At 37.0% G+C, this 20,737-nt stretch overlaps 1 protein-coding gene across 1 annotated transcript in view; it reads right to left on the bottom strand.

The window, feature by feature from the left end:
- Positions 1–406: 406 nt before the first annotated feature.
- The window catches only part of LOC141349039 (ankyrin repeat and BTB/POZ domain-containing protein 2-like), a 69,944-nt gene continuing 49,613 nt past the window's right edge, over positions 407–20,737 (bottom strand). Inside the window, exons 5-18 of the mRNA XM_073868891.1 lie at positions 14,437–14,589; positions 12,795–12,960; positions 12,545–12,634; positions 10,266–10,367; positions 10,068–10,164; positions 9,094–9,229; positions 8,627–8,901; positions 8,351–8,529; positions 6,631–6,736; positions 4,130–4,232; positions 3,761–3,851; positions 3,609–3,677; positions 2,284–2,397; positions 407–1,023 (exon numbers count right to left, since the gene is read on the bottom strand). Coding sequence (XP_073724992.1) covers positions 832–1,023; positions 2,284–2,397; positions 3,609–3,677; positions 3,761–3,851; positions 4,130–4,232; positions 6,631–6,736; positions 8,351–8,529; positions 8,627–8,901; positions 9,094–9,229; positions 10,068–10,164; positions 10,266–10,367; positions 12,545–12,634; positions 12,795–12,960; positions 14,437–14,589 — 1,873 coding nt within the window. The 3' untranslated portion in view covers positions 407–831. The remainder of the gene's footprint in view (positions 1,024–2,283; positions 2,398–3,608; positions 3,678–3,760; positions 3,852–4,129; positions 4,233–6,630; positions 6,737–8,350; positions 8,530–8,626; positions 8,902–9,093; positions 9,230–10,067; positions 10,165–10,265; positions 10,368–12,544; positions 12,635–12,794; positions 12,961–14,436; positions 14,590–20,737) is intronic.

Genomic DNA, 20,737 nt, shown 5'->3' on the forward strand with positions numbered 1-20,737 from the left:
CGCGTCACCCTGTCTTTGTCGTTAAGCCTCACCATTGATTGAATTTTATGTACACATTCAGACGCACCCCTGGAAATCCAATACCCCAAAGTGTCACCGCAGTGACACAGCGTGAGTTCCCTAGAAAGGGAACTGTAACAATGTATTTTAAAAGGTAACACAATGTAACATTGCTTTCACTTGAAATGTGTCTCCACATTTAGTCCTTGAATTTGAGGATATTGGACCTGGAAAGTCCTTGAGAGCTTAAAAAGACTATGGGCTACTATACTTGACAAATCATGTCATTTTCACTTTATGCTTAGTAGTTATAATAGTCAATCAATACACCCCAAAAAACATGGTTAATTTTCGTAAGGGGAATTAAATATAAATTATTTTTATCAACTTAAAGACACACAAGAAATCACAAGACAAGATATAATTTTATTTGCTTGGCACAAAGCAAAGATAAAAAGGCAACTTAAATAATCTCACATCTTTAAATAGAAAACGTCCTTTCTCCGTTACAAGATTTATCTATAATAGCTTATTATTCAAATTATTAAGAAAAAGGAGAAAAAATACACTCTAGCCTCCCACTTTAGCCAAACTCTGTACAAAATGGCATCTATATATATTTAAGCACGGGAAAACATGATCTTGACATACTCCGATATAGCTTTAGCCACACAAACACTGCAGCTTTTATTAAAGTCATTAAGAACTCAAAGCTTGTGTGCGTACGGTTATTCCTATAATTTAAAAAAGCTCAACATCACTCAGTCCATCTTTGTTTTTCAACCTGGTCTGCATTATTTTAACATCTTTTCTTTGTGCTGTTTTCTTTATTCACACGCGAGACGTCACGAGCAGAGATCGGAGTCTGCGCGCCAGCGTCGCCTCCAGCTCATCCAGAAGCGAGTCTTTCCGTGTGCCGGACATCAGGATCAAATGCCGAAATTCTTCCCTCTCCAACAGACCTGCCATGTTCTGCAGGAAATAACCTTCACAGTACGTACTGAGCTCCACTGCACCGTGAGCCTACAATACAAATAACATGAAGATATACTTTAGTTTTAACTGGGCATAATATCGCACCAAATATACACCAAATAAAAACTCAAAGCTGGACAGGCTGGTGGGTCAGCAGGTCTTCCAGTCTGACCAGCTACGTCCAGCTTAAAAAGTGACCAAAAACACAGCTGGACCAGCTTGCTACACCAGTAAAACTGGGTAGGGTAGGGTTTGCACCTAAAGAGTTTATGGGTGATTCTCACGAAACCATTGAAACACCACGGCACTAATGATTTTAGGTTTAAAATGTGTAATATAGTAACATTAAAAAGCATCAGAATTAACACAATACTGTGTTCTACCTTGCACAATGTGTAATTTCAACATAAGAATTTATAATTGTAAATTTTATCTCATTTTCTTCTGAAATTCTCATTACCGCAATCTGTCCGGCTGTGTTTGAACATGCGTTATGTTGTAATTTAATCAAATTAACACAAAAATATTAAGAAAAAAATAAATGGATGTTTTGCTAGACTACTTTAGATGACAGAAAAAATATTTACTGAATATTCATGTATAATAATAATGAAGAAAAATTAGGAAAATGATGTGTCCATGCCTGATGCTCTCATCCTCCGCAACACTTTTTGAGAACAGTTTAAGCACACATACAGAATTTTAATAAAGTTTGATTTTGAGTGTGACCAAGCACATGGACCAGTTACTTCAAGATGGCTACCAGGTAAGATCATTTTTTTACAGTTAATTTGAAATATTGTCTTGTCAGAATGCTTACACGACATTTTGATTATCATTACCGCAACAGATGCTTATTAAATGTTAATTTAATTAATAGAAGCATAATACTTTGATTTTAAATGCATGTGCAGAATCTCCAAATTATGTTCTTTCAGGTTTGTCATGTCATTTTGAAAATATTTCAGTGTTGATGTTTTCTGACCGTTGCGGTAATGAGATTTTTTAGGACTAACTTTTTAAATTATGTTACAAAAAGTGTTAAATGATAAGTAAAAGTTTTTAAATTAATGTTCCCATTTACTCCAGACTTTGTTTTTTAATGTCTGGTGGGAAAAAAAGTAAATGTAAGCAATTTTTACATTTGCATGCTTGACACTTTTAAAACCAAGTTTTCGTGAGAATCACCCGCATATTAGTACCTCAGAGATACATACTGGCATCAAATGACCATTTTTTAAGACCGTGTCCTATTATTTTACATGACATTATAAATGCAGTATGCATTCAGTGTTTGATATATTTTACCTTAGCAGTGTTGTAAATGTTTACAGCATTGGGGAGGTCAATACTCTGAGCACACAGAATTTCACAGTGTCGCTGTAGCGCCCCCAACTGGAACAAGCTCGCCGCTGACAGCAACTACAGGAGAAACAACACAAAATATGAAGTTTTCATAATGTGTGTAACAAAGCAACACAAACCAGGGTTCCCACGAAATCGAAAAAATTCAAGACCCTGGGAAGTTTTTAAAAATATACATACACTGCAAAAAAAATTATTTTCAAGAAAATATTTTCTTAGTATTTTTGTCTTGTTTTCAGTAAAAATATCTAAAAATTCTTAAATTAAGATGCTTTTTCTTGATGAGCAAAACGACACAAGAAAATAAGTCTAGTTTTTAGACCAAAAATATCAAATTTAAGTGATTTTGTGCATAAAACAAGCAAACAAATCTGCCAATGGGGTAAGCAATTTTTTCTTGAGTTTATCTTAAATTTAGTGTTTAAGAAAATAGTTCAAGATTTTTTTGCATACCCCATTGGCAGATTTTTTTGCTTGTTTTATGATTTTCAAGAAAAAAAATTCTTAGTAAAAAATATCAATAGACCAAAAATATATCAAATTTAAGTGATTTTGTGCTTAAAACAAGCAAAAAAACCTGCCAATGGGTTAAGCAAATTTTTCTTACATTTAATGTTTTTGCTTGTTTTATGCACAAAATCACTTAAATTTGATACTTTTGGTCTAAAATCTAGAGTCAGGAAGTATATCGCTATCTGAAATATATTGCCAAAGACGGCATTACAGGGACGCAGGAAGTATGGCAAGGGAGACGCAGCGCCTTGTTCCCTTCTCAGGGAACAACAGTTACATACGTAACCCGAGACGTTTATATGTGTCAAACACAACTGTGCAAAAAAGCATTTTGGTATGAATCAACATCAACAATTTAAAGCGAACAGTTTAGCACGTGTGCTTAAAATGTCTAGAATTGTTATCATATTAAATACTAAATTTCAAAAGCGTGATTAAATGGAGAAAAAAAAAACATCTGCCATTGACATTTTTGCGTGAACTGTCGCTTTAAATCGTGTATGGGTCCTGATTATCTTAAAGTACGAAAATATTTCATGGACCAAAAAACAACTTCAGTGTACCTGAAATAAGTTTATCTTTTATTATTGCGGATTTTATGTGAGAGGATATCAGATATACAAATAATATTTTCTTTCCCTGCAAGTTTTTTGGCAACTTATGAACATGGAGAAATCCCCGAGGTCCTATCTGTCTTGAGGAGATTATGAAATGATTCATGAAATGTAGGTTGGACTGAATTTTGTTTGTCTTACCTCCAGTAACTCCGAGACGCCCATCTTGAGAGACTCCGTCCCCCCGCAGTACAGGTATGACATCATCATCTAGACACGCACATAACAACATGAGAGTCATTAACCTCGATTTATCTCCCCGACCCAGCGAGTGAGATTTTATCTGATGTTACCTGGAAGATGTTGTACTTGATGTTGCTGATTTCGATGTCTTTGCGAGCCTGAACGCCGTCTGTGCCGTTTTGCGCCAAGAGAGATCTGAATCTGATCCCAGAACAGAAAACACATGATTGTTAAAATAATTATTCTGGCTGTACCTTTGAAATACCACCACTATTTATCAAAATTACTTCATAAGAGATCTAACTGATCTCACTGGTTTTGAGTTCTCGAATGCTCAAATCTGATTGGGCGAGAGACGTCCTGAAAGTTTTGATACAGGATCTGAACAGCAGGGTTATGTTCTGCTATTGGACTCAGCTACTTTGATATATTTCTCTATATTTTCATCTGCTCTTATAAGATTTGACTTCAGTGCTCACCTTTCAGACGCTGTGAGGAGCAGAACACCGTGAGCGTAAAATGGTTTCCCTTCCACCAGGAACGTCACATCAGACATCTCTGGGTTGTTTAGGAAGTGTGGATCTGTGAAAAGAGAAACCTTAAGAATGAGAAATCAGACCTATTGGACAGCAACATTTTGAATGTGAACCAAAACGAAAACTGTAATAAAAAAACAGAACTAAAAATATTGATCTGAAACTAAAAGCTCTAGTAATATTTTTGGGATTTACGTGTCGGTTTACAATTACCACAGATTTTTTTAACATTGTTTTAACATCTTTTGTGTTTAAAGGAACACGCCGACTTTTTGGGACTTTAGCTTATTCACCATATCCCCCGTATCGTCTGACGCACCCATCGCTAGCCTAGCTTAGCACAATGACTGAAAGTAAATGGCTCCAGCTAGCATACTGCTCCCAATAAATTACACAATAACACCAACATTTTCCTATTTATATGTTGTGAGTTTTATAGTCACAGCGTGTACAAATAACAAGGTCATATAAGACAGCCATCTTTTAACAGTATACATACTGGGAAGTAATATTCTCACTTATTGGAAGCAGTATGCTAGCTGGATTCTAAATTCCCAAGCTAAATTCCCAAAAAGTCGGCGTGTTCCTTTAAATTACATGCAAGTTTGTTTGTTTTTTGTTTTGTGTGAACAACTCCAATCACAGCATTGTGCAAATGTCTTAGACCAGTGGTTCCCAAACTTTTTCATCGTGTGGCCCCCCTTGTGTGCATTCCTTCGCGGCCCCCCAAAGAAAATTTGTGACAAAAAACATTAAATTATACAAAAATGTTGTGCTTTTGGTTAGTAGCCTTATTTTTTTAGGTTTAATTACACAGAATTCATTATAAATTAATGTATTTCATAAAATGTCATAAAACTGGGGCCCCCCTTGCACCATCTTGCAGCCCCCAGTATGAAAACCTTTGTTTAGACCACCACCAGCTTTGTTGTTTCAGCAAAGTTTTAATGACACATCTATATTTATTTTTCAGTCTTTTTATTAAAGGGATAGTTCACTCAAAAACGAAAATTACTCCACTTTTTATAAAACAATCCCGATAATTTACTGATTTACAAGATGTTGATGTTTTTCTTTGTTCAGTTGAAAAGAAGAGTTTTTTGACAAAAACATTCCAGGATTTTTCTACATATATTGGACTTTAGTGGACCTCAACAGTTTATAGTTTCAAATGCATCGTCATTTTCACCCAAAAAAAATCGTAATTTTAAACCACGACTTCTCGTCTTGCACTGGCCATGTGACGTGTCAGCACGACCTTATGTCATTAAGTAATACGCATCACACGGCTTGTGCAACAGGAGAAGTTGTGGTTGAAAGTTTTTTTTTTTTGCAAACATGATGATGGTTTCGCTAGATAAGGCCCTTATGCCTGCAAACCGTTGCAAACCGTTGAGGTCCACCAAAGTCCACTATATGGAGAAAAATCCTGGAATGTTTTCCTCAAAAAAATTAATTTCTTCTCGATTGAACAAAAGAAAAACATCTTGGATGACATGAGTAAATTATCAGATTTTTTTAAATAAAAGTGGAGTAATCCTTTAAGTTACAAACAGAAAATATACACTGCAAAAAATGACTTACTTAGTATTTTTGTCTTGTTTTCAGTAAAAATAAAAATTCTTAAATTAAGATGCTTTTTCTTGAAGAACAAAATTATCTAGGAAAATGAGTCTAGTTTTTAGACAGTATATAAACTTTAAGGAAATTAGTGCTTTAAACAAGCAAAAAAATATTTTCATAAACACTTAATTAGAGAAATTTTTTCTTATTCCATTGGCAGGTTTTTTTTTTTTTTTTTGCTTGTTTTAAGCACAAATCTGCTTAAATTTTATATGTTTTGTCTAAAAACTAGACTTATTTTTCTAGTTAATTTTGCAATTACATCTTAATTGAAGAATTTTTAGTTATTTTTACTAAAAACAAGACAAAAATACTAAGTAAGAATCATATGTGTACATATAATTAAAAACAAAAAAAATATTTTTAGAACATAATATCTTCTTCAAGTAAAAGTCAAGATTTAGTTTGACCTCTCTTGACACATATTTAACTCTTTTGAGAAGACCAAAGTCCTAAAGTCATTAGATTAGAATCAGAAATTGGGATTTTACTTCATTTTTGGTTAAGAGATCCTGCAGGTTCCTGCTATTGCTCAAGTGTAAAATGTGACCATCTGGTTGTATTCTAATAAAATGACTGAGAAATAATTATATACGGTCATTGCAAAAACAACAAAGATAGTGGTGGCTTAAAATTTTTGCACAATACCGCAGTTGACAAAAAATTACCACAAAGTTGCTCATGTTTTGATCATTCTTATCACCTGAATGTTGAAAACATGACATGATCTGTTTTTCATTCTGGGATGTCTGTGGTTGGCAGTAGTTCAAGTTGGTGTTTTAGTATCATTATTGTGAGTGAATGCAGGTGGAGATTATTACCCAGCTGAGCAGAGAGAGCCGCTTTCTTCTCTATGATAGGAGGAAGTGGAGCTGGACCATAGCAGTGACTGATAATGATGCCCAGCTGCTGGATTATTGACTCATTCTGAAAAGAAACAGAGAATCATTGTTTATCTGCTGTTTATTCATAACATAACATATGACTAATCATTTATTAACTCTTTCCCCGCCATTGACGAGTTATCTCGTCAATTAAGAGAAAAGATATGCATTAAAAAAACGTGTTCCTGCAATACTGCGATTATCCACTAGATGGCACTCTTACCCAATTTATGAAAAATCTGAAGCCAAAACGTTATTTACTCATTTTAAACTTTGTGTATGTTTTGATAATCGTTCTGAATCTGATCTCCAACAAAATTCCTTCACAAAAATGCAATTATTTCAGCTTTTTGATCAAAACATTTTATTTTTTAAGAAAAACCCCCATATTAAGAGGAAAAAAATATAGATAGGATGAAACGTTTTTTTTCCTGTTTTGGTTGTATGTTTATTGTTTGTTTGTAAGCAGAGGGTCTGTTCTTTCATTTGATATATTTGTATGTTTATATATTTATTTTTATAGAAATGTTCCTGGATGGCATTTCGTAAAACTTTTGTGAAAATCACAAAAAATGGTTGCAGGCAACTTAAAAAAAAGGCTGATGGGGAATGAGTTAAAGGTGCAATGTGGGACTTTTAGCGATGTCTAGTGGTGAGACTGTGAATTGCAACCAACAGCTCACCCCTTCCTTTCGAAAGGCATAGAGAAGCTGCGTCATCGTCTGAAACAACGTAGTGACAAAATGCGTTCTATAGACGGTTTCATCGGACACACGTGCGCTGACGTGATACACGTCTGGATCCGAACTTTTCTTCCGGTGTGGTTTTTTTAATGGTTTGACTAGTTGCTAAACTGATCTCTTGAACAAATGCCTCGTCGAAAATAACAATGTTTTGGTTTACTAGGTAATCTAAGTGTTGTTTTTTGCTTGTTATATAAATAAACTACGTTTAAAGAACTTTGTTGGTATTTATTCTTAGCGGAGTTTACCGTAAGTTACGTGCGGACCACAACAGCCGCATGTTTATGTTGTTACTGCTGAAACCGTCTATAGAGCAGTTTGTCCCTTTAGGGCTACTATAGAAACATGACGGCGACTTTCATGAAAAGAGACCCGCGGTGTATGAAGATAAAACGGCTCATTCTAATGCTACGTACACATCAAACGCGAGGCATCGCGTTACTCGCTCTAGATTACTCACGGGATTTAACTTCGTCTCATGCAAATTTTTCGCTCGAGTTGAATATTTTCAACTTGGGCGAAGACGCGTTTGAGGCGAATTGCGCGTGTTTTCGCGGTAAACGTGCCGCCCATAACGCGCCATTCGGATCGCCCCACGCGAGGACGCGTATGATCGCATCTTTGCATTGACTTTATATATAATCTACTTACGCAAATCGTTGAACTCGCGTCTGGTGTAAACCCACGGTAAGGTAATAAAAACATTACAGTTCATTATATAAGGTCTTTATACACCACTGATAATATAGTTATGTATAATATATTGCATTTCTGTCAAAAGATCCTTCTACAAGTCCATTTAAGGGCTTTTTATTAAATAATATGCACCAAAACATACGCCAAAATTTGCTAATACTTTATTTTACTGTGTCTTTGTAACATTAACACAAGTCGTTCTGGGATAAGTCTTTCACCTTGCTGTTTTTCAAGATATTAAACATCAGAGGAAGGCCGATGTGGATGAGTTCATCGCAGTAATCCTCCTCTTTCATGGAGGTGAAGTCTCGCAGCAGGGAAAGCGTCACGGCGGCCCTGGACTTCTGCTGAGCGCTGCGCAATGACTCAAGCCACACGTAAAGTTTCCACGGCACTCCTGCGGGATCCAAAAGTTGTTTTTAACAGATTATATTACCAAAAAATAACCCTATACTGCTGTAATCTGATGATCATACACGTTAAAAATCACATACCCAGTGATCTGAGCTCCATGGTGACGTCCAGGTAGCCGTGCTCTGCGCTGTAAAAAGACGCCTCCTGTAGTGCTTTCATGCGGGCTTTGCACAGCTTTGGCAAGGCGCCTTCTGATGCCAGGCTCATATTGGGAGACGGCGGAGGGGGAAAACAGTGTCCGTTCCGGCCGGACCCCCCCATCTCGCCATCCACGCCCTCCGCCAGGATCTCCTCCAGAGACAGCACGTCCTCTCTGACCTTCTGAGGCTGAGAAAGGAGCTTCCTCAACACGTTCCTGAAGCACGCAGACCAGCATTAGATCAGAGATACACGACAGCCAACCGACACAATGCATCATAAATCAAACTAGAAAGTGTTATTATTTACGTCAGGGAAAGTATGAATTCATTATGTGTGATCTTGGCCGAGTTGTACGTGTTATCGTGATCTGTGTTTTCATTCTGCTGGGGGTCGATGGGCGGCGTACCTGTGACCGTGAGCGGCAGCGTGACTAAAGCAGTTCATGTCCTCGTACAGCGATGATGTCAGCGTGTTAGCGTCCTGGGATCTCAGCAGAGGGTCCGCGCCCCGCGCCAGCAGCAGGCTAACCATCTCGTAATTCCCTGCAAAATGCAACAAGATGAGCAAAGGAGACGGAAAACAGATGGTGAGATCGCAAAATTAGTAGGAAAAAATGCGTGGCACAAAAATGTAAAAATGGCTTAAATCGGTTTCTAAAATAATAACATCTGACTTTAATAATAATAACCAAATCTCCTTTAAAACTATATGATAGTTCACCGAAAATGAATCATTTGCTCATCCTCAAGTTATTTCAATCCTATATAAATTTCTTTGTTCTTCTAAACGCAAATATAGATCTTTTGGAGAATGTTTATAACAAAGCAGATCTGGGGCACCATTCACTATTATACATAATATTATACTATAGAAGTGAATGGTGCCCCAGATCTGCATTTTTCAAAAGATTATCCTTTGTGTTCAGCAGAACAAAGAAATGTATAATTAAGTATAAAAACAACTCAAGGGTGAAGTTTTTTATTTTTGGTTGAACTATCCCTTTAAGTTGTAAGTTTGCTTCTATTTCTGGATAAACAATTCCCACTAAGGAGCGTCTCCACAAGGTTTGAAACTAAACACAGGTCCCAAAATGTGACGCATGCAGACTGCCAAAATGTTTCTGACCCAGTTCAGGCTCTTTGTGGCCTATACAGTTTGGCTTTAGTCTGCCAAAACAGGGCCGTATTTTTAGGAATAGTGTTTGGAAAGGTACCAGCCAGGCTGCACTGCAAAAGCTTTAAGCTAGATTTATTTACTTGTACATGGTTTACGATTGATTTTTGGACTGTTTTAATTATAAACAAACTTAAAAAGAAACATTTGTCAGTGCAGTAACAGACATAAAAAACTAATTTTGTTTAAGGGTCTTCTGGTACAAACCTGCTGCAGATGCCAGTTGGAGAGGGGTGTCAGCGTTGCTCTCCTGTCCATTACGAACAGCCGATCCTTCAACATTCGCACCGGCATCTAAAAGAAGCTAAGAAACCAGTTGGAAATTATTTACTATTAAAATTCAACGTGTAACATAATCACATACGTTGCTTACATATCTACATTGAACCAATTTGGCTTATTTACCTGCACCACTGATATATGTCCATGTAACACAGCGAACGTGAGCGCCACCCAGTGTCGACTGTCTGGGTGAACTGAAGGGTGTTTGGGGGAGCAGCCAGGGACCTGAGTTCAAAAGATTAATAGCATTGGTTTACACGAAGAGCGACGATGGTACATATAGGGCAATACACGAAATCTGAAGGTTCAGCACCAAAAATATGCACAGCAATGAATAAAAATAACCACTGTACACTGCGGCATAAATAGTAGAGTTGATGTTTGTTTATTTAGAGGTAAATAACTTTATTACAAACAATTTAATCAAATGTATTTAAGTTTTTTTTATATATAAAATACTGTGTTGGCACCCTGGTTAGTGCGCCAAATTATACTGCCAGTGCGCACACGGCGATCCGAGTTAAATTCCCATCTCGAACATCATTTGCTGATCCTGTTCCCTTTATCTTTATCACTAACATGTCCTAATAAAGGCATAAATATAACTTAAAATAAATTAATAAAATATTATACTGGGATAACTCACCGTAATTCAATAATTTGAAACGAGGTCCATTTTTTTGTTTAGCGAAGTATTTATTTAGGGCTGCATAACGATTAATCATGATTACTCTATTGCAGAATAAAAGTCACTGTTTGCGCCATATATGTGTGTGAACTGTGTATAATAAATATGCACACATGCATGTATAATTTTAAGAAAAAATATATATTTATATATTAAGTATTTATATTTTTTATACGTAAACATGTAAACATTTCTTAAAAATGTACATGCATGTGTGTGCATTTATTTATGCAAAGTTATTAAACACAGTTCACCCACACATATATGACATAAACAAAAACTTTTATTCTGCTATAGATTAATCGCGATTAATCACGATTAATCGTTATGCACCCCTAATTTAGGTATCCGAATTTTGCCAAAACTTGGCATAATAAGATAGGTATAACTTAAGTATCATACTCTGTGTCCACAAGATCATAAAATATATACAAAACTATCCTATAATGCATTTAAAGGATTATTCCATTTTCTTAAAAGAAAAATCCAGATAATTTACTCACCACCATGTCATCCAAAATGTTGATGTCTTTCTTTGTTCAGTCAAGAAGAAATTATGTTTTTTGAGGAAAACATTGCAGGATTTTTCTAATTTTAATAGACTTTAATAGAGCCCAACATTTGGTACTTAACTCAACACTTAACAGTTTTTTTCAGCGGAGTTTCGAAGGACTATAAACAATCCCAAACGAGGCATAAGGGTCTTATCTAGCAAAACGATTGTCATTTTTGACAAGAAAAATAAAAAATATGTACTTTTAAACCACAACTTTTCGTCTTGGTCCGGTCCAGCGCGACCTAACGTAAATGCGTAGTGACGTAGGGAGGTCACGTGTTACATATATAAAACGCACATTTGCGGACCATTGTAAACAATAAACTGACACAAAGACATTAATTAGTATCAGTTGACATACAACAACGTCGAAACGGTCCTCTTTCTCAACACTTGTAAACACTGGGGTGGAGTTTCGCGTTCGTCCTCTGTGACCTCTTGACGTCATGACGTATAGCGTGGGGTCACGCTGACGCATCACGACCGGATCTAGACGACAAGTTGTGCTTTAAAAGTGTATATTTGTCGTTTTTATTGTCAAAAATGACAATAGCTTTGCTAAATAAGACCCTTATGTCTCAGTTGGGATCGTTTATAGTCCTTAGAAACTCCGCCGAAAAAACTGTTATGTGTTTAGTCATTTATTTAATGTTGGGCTCCATTAAAGTCAATTATAATGAGAAAAATCCTGCAATGTTTTCCTCAAAAAACATAATTTCTTCTCGACTGAACAAAGAAAGACATCAACATTTTGGATGACATGGTGGTGAGTAAATTATCTGGATTTTTCTTTTAAGAAAATGGACTAATCCTTTAAGGATTTTTTCAAATACCAAACATTTAAAAGAGTAGTTCACCCAAAAACAAGAATTTTCACATAATTTATTCGCTCTTGTGCCATCCAAGATGTTTATGACTTAATTTATATTGAAATGCAATCGTGTTATGCATTTCAACTAACATAGTTAGTTGAGCTAAAATTTGAACTATTCCTTTAATTTAAATTTTTATTTTAATTAAAAAATGCCAAAAGTTTACGAAAATTAGTTTGTAAAGACTTTAGACTTCATTTGTGAATACTATTAGACTTTGTGTTTTAGACACATCTAAGACAGCCAAGATTAGTGACCGACAGATATCGTAAATGGTCGTACGTACCGCTACATCTAGATTGGCCCCAGCATCAATCAACATCTGCACTAAAGCTTCGTCTCCAGCTGCGCAGGCGTACATCAGCGGGGTCATACCCTGCCCATGACACACACACAGAGAGAGAGAGAGAGAGAGAGAGAGAGAGAGCAAAGTCTGACATCTGGATCCAAAACACGGTATCAGTTTAACTTGATGATGTATAGTATAGTCTTAGTTGTTGACAGGTGGTGTTAAAAGCGTTTTATTCGCTCAGTACCTGGTCATCCATGCTGTTGACACCATCTGGTCCAAGAAGTTCAATGGCTTGGCCGATCAGATCGGTGCGGCCGCAGTTGAGCATACGAAAGCCCAGGTCCAGCTGGAACTTATCTGTGGCGGCTTTGGCATCCAGCCGCCTAAAGGAACTAAAACAGCACTCGGGCCTAAAAGAAGAACCCGATAGTGAGTTCAAATGAATGATGCTGTTCATCATATGGGCGTAGCGCTATATTTTTCTGTAAGTGTTTACAAATCGTAAAGTAAGTGCCTGAAGTCCTGACATAAGAGAGTGAGTTGGATTATGGGTGGATCAGTTCAAATCCGAGGCTTTGCGAATGTTTTTGCCAATGTATGAATGTAGTTAGTTGAAAAGTCACACGTATGAGATCATGTCTGATATCTCCAGCTTACTTCAGGCACTGTCTGTTAACATTTTAATTGTTTTAATTAGTCGTACGTATTGAGATATTTGCTAAATGCACAAAATATACTTTTAAAAAAGAGGCACCTTTACAAATGGCATGAAATCGAAATGACCACACATCCCTAATCTTTGTTGCACAATTTATTAGTCCACGTTGTAACCTTTACTTTTTACACGTACACAAGGGTCGACATACAGTGTGCGACACAAATTTTGTCACAAATTTCGAAAACTGTAGGTAGCCTACTCATGCGCACATTGCGACAAATTTCAATACCTTTGCTGGCCTACATACCACATACTCCTTTACGCATATACGCGGCATGTACGTACAAAGTATGCGCGGTTACAAAAATCCAGCAGTGCGCGTACATTACGCACATACTTTGTACGCACAGGTCGCATATATGCGTAAAGGAGTACGTAGTATGTAGGGCAGGAGAGGTATTGCAATTTGTCGCAATGTGGGTACGATTAGAAGTATACTAACGCTCACGTACGTGCAAAAAAATAATTATATATAAAGTATACTTGGGCCTTAAGGAAATAATTTTTTTATATATTTCGGCTTTATTTTAAGATATCCTTGTTACACTAATTATACATTTAACTATCGAAAATTATTAACAACTTACTATAGGATTAAAGGAAAACACCACTGTTTTTCAATATATGCAATATGTGTTAGCATTTAGCCTAGCCCCCATTCATTCCTGTGGCTCCAAACAAAAGTTTTATTTTGTGCCACCATACTTACTCGTGTAACTACTTATGTAACAGTCTTTAAATAGTGAAAACATGGAAATGTTTGGTGGCTTCTAAATTCATCCCTGTTTGGAGCCATAGGAATGAATGGGGCTAGGCTAAATGCTAACACGTTCACGAGGCACTTTACAAAGATTAAAAGTGCACGCATTGAAAAAGATAGGTATGTATTAATTCATCTAAGTTGAGGTAAGAACATAGTAAAATATTGAAAAACGGTGGTGTTTTCCTTTAATGTTTGGTTTGGGATTATTTACATGTTGTTAAGCATAAATAAACTCTACTACTATAATTATTACCTTTAATGTGTAAAAAAGACTGTAAAATTAATCTACTAGACTTTTGCTACAACATTTACTGTAGTTGCTATATGGTTACCGCCCAAGTAAAAAAAATACTCCGTCCCCCTACGATTTTCTTGCTTTTCGTGTACCGTTTCAAAGATTCTTACTTTAGCAGTCTTGGCTCACAGTCAAGCCCAGGCAGGAGGAGGCGTGCAGTCTGTCTGACATCATCGCTGTCCACCAATAAGCTGCGCCGATGCTCGGCATGGACGATGGCCACACGCATCCACTCCATCAAAGGGGGGAGTAAAAGGAACGGCCTGGAAAAAGGGCAAAAGGAAGAAATTCACAAGATTGTTCGCAAAATGTTGGCATGTTTTTTACTATAAAATTGACCAACTTCAATCAATCTATATAAAATGCCAAAAAACCTAAACTATTAACACATCCAAAAATATCATTCAAGGAGGAGTCTACATTGTGTGGGTGTGTGTATGCATTTCTGCAGAGATCCAAAGTTGAATAAAACAAGCCCGGCCACTAAATCTGCTAGTGTTTAAATAGTAGGTCTTAATGCAATAAAAGCTTTCAAAGAAACAGCCCGTGTCTTTCAGCAGCCTGCCATATCTATGTATGAACGCAAACAATAAGATCCGTCTCCTGGAATTTTGTTTTTCGCAGACATGAATGTGTTGTGTTTGTAGGCGTGCCAGCTTTTTGACCTGAACCTGAGACAGACATAGTTAAGCTGTGTTTACTAAAATCATGCGGGTTGTTTATTGGACCCAGATCAAGTCAGGCAATGGACTAAATTACGAGCTGCAATCTGTGTTGAAATCACTGAAAGTACAACCGATCACTTTCCATTGTTGACAAGACTTTTAGCTTCTCTTAAAGGGACAGTTAAATAAAAAAATCGTGTTTAATGACGTTCCAAACCTGCTTTTTTTAATGTTTAGCACTTTTATGTTTCCAAACCATGACAGCATGTGTATATTATGCCATACAAAAGCTTTGTTTAAGGAAAAGACTCCTCAAATTTCCATGGTGTTACATGAATGAAAGTCCTCCTGCACCAACAGGGGGCAGTATTGTCACTCTTCAGAGAGTGTTCGGCATCAAAGTCAGCCTGAATCAAGCAAACTCGAATCTAATCTTTTGCAAGCAAAAATAAGTTTATATATATCTATATTCACCACCAGGCAGCACTACGGGTGTTTGATAGCATCTCCCCAGTCATCCATCCCCTCTGAGGAAGTCGGGTAACTGACGCAAAGATACCAACTTGAACCAACGTCCCCTGAGCGGCAAGAACTCGATGACGTCAAAGAGAAAAAACAAAGAAATCCCAGCGAGAGTCTTTCGGCCCAGCACGACATGCAAATGAGACGTATTAAGAGGTGCATGAAGCTCATTAAGTGAACGAGATGAGATAAGAGCGACAGAGAAACTGATCTCAGAGGACTGCAGACACGCTCAACCACAACAAACACAGAAACATGACGGATGACAGCTTGATGGGAACAACTTTGGGTATTGTGAAAAAAGAAAAGTGTTTTCTAGTGTGTTACAGCTGAAGACATGACTATGTAGACGGTTTCAGTAGTTACAATATAAACAAGCGGCTTTCGTGGAAAACATGTAACTCCGCAAAGAATAAATAACAACAAAGTCCTTTTAAAGTAATTTATTTATATAACAAGCAAAATAAACAACGTAGAATACAGGAAACGAAAACATTCGTTATTGTCGATGAGGTATTTGTTCAAGAGTTTAGTTTAGCAACTAGTCAGACAATTAAACAAACAGAAACGGGAAGTAAAGTTCCAACCAGACGCGTAATCGCGTCACCGCGCGTGAGTCTGACGAAACAGTCTACATATAACTTTATTCATAATAAATAAAAATAACTTTATTTTTAAGTCTTGAGGAAACCCTGCGTCCAATTCAAAGTTATTTATATATTAAAATATATTTAAAATAAAAACTCTTTGGAAAAGGGAGTCGTGCCAACTACCAAAACGCACTTGTATCCAATCAGCAGTAAGGGGAGTGTCTAATAACGGTACATTCACACGGGTCGAAAGCGTTAACGCTTGATGGAAGGCTTGTCTGAAGTGTGGCCAACAGCCAATCACAGTGCTCCGGTCTTCCATACACGTAATTGGCTGGCTCTGCCTAGGTTATTTGCATAAAGCGATCTGATTGGCTAACGCATGCGTTGCCGCTTAAAATGTTAAGAAATGCTCAACTTCTGCCGTGAGCAAACTGCACTAACGCAGCGCCAACGGATCCACAATTCAGTTCGGCAATGCATGACATCACCCATTAAAAGTGAATGAAAAGCATTAAAGGTGCTCTAAGCGTATTCACACGTTTTAGACCATAAAAATTTTTCGTTACATACAGCAAACAACTCCTCACTATCTGCTTGCTGCCTGACTGCTGATCAAACTGTCTAGACTGCCCAGGCTCCACAAACTGCAATAAAAACACAATGGCCAAACCTACCACCACGAAACATAACAAAGTGTTCCAGCCAATAAACTACAAGAAGGATTTGGGGGGTGGGGGTTAGGTGCGTTCATGAAAGCACGTAAGGGAGGGGAATGAGTTAGCTAAGCTCCGTTTGTTTGAAAACAGTTCAAACATCAACAAAAAGGGACGTCACACAGAATCGCTTAGAGCGTCTTTAACGCTAACGCCCCGTGTAAATGTACCGTAACCGACATCGTTGCCTAGGTTGCGTATGTGTGGGGCGGGTCTATCAAAAGAAGGTCCAGGTTCTATTGGGATAGGGGCGTGTTTGTTTAGGTGATTTTAAATATCAACATTGGCTTTCAGAGATCATGCACCCCACCTTTAAGCAATATACAAACAAATATGTTGCACATTCTCAGCTCGGCCACTAGAGGTGCTATAGCGAACATTAGAGTAAACTGTGAACTAGCGTGATCTTTTAGTTATCGAACCATTTCTTTTTAACATCTTTTTGAGGCAAATGTTACGTAATGTCTTTTATGTTTAGCAACTTGTGTTAGCTTTGTTTATAGCAATTTACTTGCTAGCTACATGAATAAATCATCTTTTGAAATTCTGTCGCCCCCTTGAGTACAAATGTTTAATACCACCAGAAAACTCAAGTGTGCGTGTAATATTGATCAGGACCACTTGTGCATTTTTGTACTTATAAAAATTATTTATATGAATTTAATTTTAATCCGTTTTACGAAACGATGTTTTCGTTTGATTTCTTTCGCCGTGCAGACTACAAAACAACTGAACATGTTTAAGTTGGATAAGCCATAAAATCAGATTTTTCTGCCAGTCTGAACAAAGCCACGAACAAAAATCAAAAACAGAGCTGTGTTCGTGCCAGCCAGGAGCTGCGTAATTCTTGTAAATAAAAAAACGTAAGAGGCTTAAGTAGCATTTGTTGAACTTGTGGTTGTAAAAAGCTCAACATTAATCTGTGTAAGGAAAGAACTTCACAGGAAAGTGGGGGGACGTCTGGTCGAGGAAACAGTTTTGATTGAGACAAATGAATGAGAAACGCACTTCAAGACCGCATACTTTCTCTAAAACAATTTCTAAGAGTACACTTAGTTGCCTACTGCATTGGTCAGTGGAATTTTCCATGCGATACCGTCAAGGCTAACGTATTGCATGACGATGAGGGGTGGATCATGTTGAGAAGCTTACTGTATGGAAACTAATAAGTGTACACTTTATATACACATATGTGCTAAACAGAAACAGAACCATAGTTTTTTTTTTTTTTTTTAATAGCCAACTGTAATTATTATCATCCCAAAATATTGAAACGTATATAGGCTACACATACTTGAGTCTTTGCCTGCTAGCTTTTTTCACCGCTAAAAGGAAAATATTGATTCCTCAAAAGCTTTTTGACCCACAAGCTAAGATGGTTATAGCTCATTTAGCATGCTAGCTTAAAACACCCGCCACGCTTTCAGTCACACACAAACAGCAACTTTTGATGGATGGTCCACTCCTCTGACCTGCTCTTATATGAAAACAAAACCGACATGAAATTTAAGCCCTTCGACATTTTCACAACCCTGGCTTTGTTCCATCGTCGCTAGTAAAAAGCGAATGCCCGTTCGCGTCTCTTGTTCGTTTGGCCTCTGGGTCGCGCTTCACAATGACCCCCGCTTCTGATTCGAAGGCTCAAGTTCACTCGGTGGCCTTCGACCCGAAACCCGAGCTCAATTTCAACCCACATCAAAGCTCGGCTAATCAGGGCTTGTGGAAACCGAATAGCGCTTTGGGCTAATTGGGCGGACTAGCGTGCACAGACATTTACACACGTGTTAAAGGCCTTTAACATGACTCGATTATGCTTGAGATGTGTAACTGTGATTCAGACCATACTGCTGAGACCACACCGCCAGTTTCCCTGCTATAAACGTATAGAAGACTGAAAGACGTCTCTGAGTCGGATACAAATACCAGAGCCACCTGGCAGGCGATTGGATCTTAAACCTTGTGGCTTTCATGCCAGGAATTTCTAGTGGTTTGGCAGATGATGATGATTAATTCTGCCATTTCTTTCATTAAATGTGAGCGTTATTTTGTGTGTGTCTCGTGTTTATATAGTATATTTAGGAAAATTTTGATCAAATGACTTTCTATCCTTCATACTACTACTGACTTTTAATTGAATTTCGCCAGTATCTTTAAAGGGGACATTTCACAAGACTTTTTTAAGATGTAAAATAAATATTTGGTGTCCCCAGAGTGTGCATGTTTTAGCTCAAAATATCATATAAATAATTTATTATAGCATGTTAAAATTGCCACTTTGTAGGTGTGAGCAAAAATGTGCTGTTTTTGGGTGTATCCCTTTGAAATGCAAATGAGTTTATCTAAGCACTAAATAGCAGTGCCGTGGTTGGATAGTGCAGATTAAGGGGCGGTATTATCCCATTCTGACATCACAAGGGGAGTCAAAATTCAATGAGGTATTTTTTCACATGCTTGCAGAAAATGGTTTACCAAAACTAAGTTACTAGGTTGATCTTTTTCACATTTCCTAGGTTGATAAAACACTGGGGACCCAATTATAGCACTTAAACATTGAAAAAGTCAGATTTTCATGATATGTCCCCTTTAAGACAGTCCTTCCAGAAAGTTCCAGAGATTTTTTTTGTGATTGTTGCGGACAAAAATTCTTGAACTTGCGGCACGTTTTCTTAAAAAATGCGATGGAACATGCAGGATATTTATGCAATTTTATGCGATGAAATTTTGCACTGCAAAAAAAATTCTTAGTATTCTTTGTCTTGTTCCAGTAAAAATAAAAAAAATTTCTTGAACTTAGTGTTTAAGAAAAAAGTTCAAGATTTTTTTGCTTACCCCATTGGCAGATTTTTTTTGCTTGTTTTATGCACAAAATCACTTAAATTTGATATTTTTTATCTAAAAACTAGACATTTTTTGGGTCGATTTGCTCATTTTTTGCATTTTGCATATATATATATATATATACAAAATGCAAAAAATGAGCTAATCGACCCAAAAAATTCTAGTTTTTAGATAAAAAATATCAAATTTAAGTGATATTAAATTCCACAAAAAAATGCAGTTTAGCATCTGTAAAAACTACTTTCATTTTTTTATCGAACCATTATATTCATTATGCTATTTGTGTATAAAATTTGTCTTAGGTGATATATTAGCACTATTAACTGTACGAGATTGTACAGCACTATTGACTTCCAAAGTAGGAGATAAAAATACTATGGTAGTCAGTGGTGCTCCAAAACAGAGTCAAGTATTCTGTTAAATATACATAACGTTAACTATAAATAATTGAAAATCTACAATTTATAGTAATTATTACTGCGCATTCACACCAGACGTGAATGAAGCGGAAAAATCAGGCTGTTTGTGCAAAATTGGACGCTTGAACATTTTGAGTTAACACGCTTCATTTGCGTGTGAAATTCAGACGCGAATACGCTAAATTTTGCGGGGTTTTTTTGCTAGCTTGCAGTCTCAATATGTAAATGTACGGCTCAAATTGAGTAAAGAGCGTTTTTACAACTTACTACATTGTCCGACCTCCTCCCTCACTTTTTTGCGAGCAAGATCCTTTTTGCTCCTGTTTCTATAAAAGTACGAAGATGTGTCGCACAGCTCTGGGAGTCCACATACAGCGACGATGATTTTGTCCTCCGTTGTTTTGTATCTCTGCCTCTGCTTGCTACGTCGTCATCACTACTAGAGCAAGCTCCTGATTGGTTAACATGGCACAAATATCCACCAAAATTCGGAAAATTCGCTCAATTTGCGGCGCGTTAAAAGCGCGCGAACCGTTTGCATTGAATTAACATATGAATTATTTGTGCTTAAAGCTTAATTAGTGTGCGGTGTGAACGCACCATTAGAGAGCTAATACAGATTAATCAGTCATATGATATTTACGTCTCAAATGATTGGCTG

The sequence above is a fragment of the Misgurnus anguillicaudatus genome, chromosome 6 (assembly GCF_027580225.2).
Source record: "Misgurnus anguillicaudatus chromosome 6, ASM2758022v2, whole genome shotgun sequence".
Classification (NCBI taxonomy): domain Eukaryota; kingdom Metazoa; phylum Chordata; class Actinopteri; order Cypriniformes; family Cobitidae; genus Misgurnus; species Misgurnus anguillicaudatus.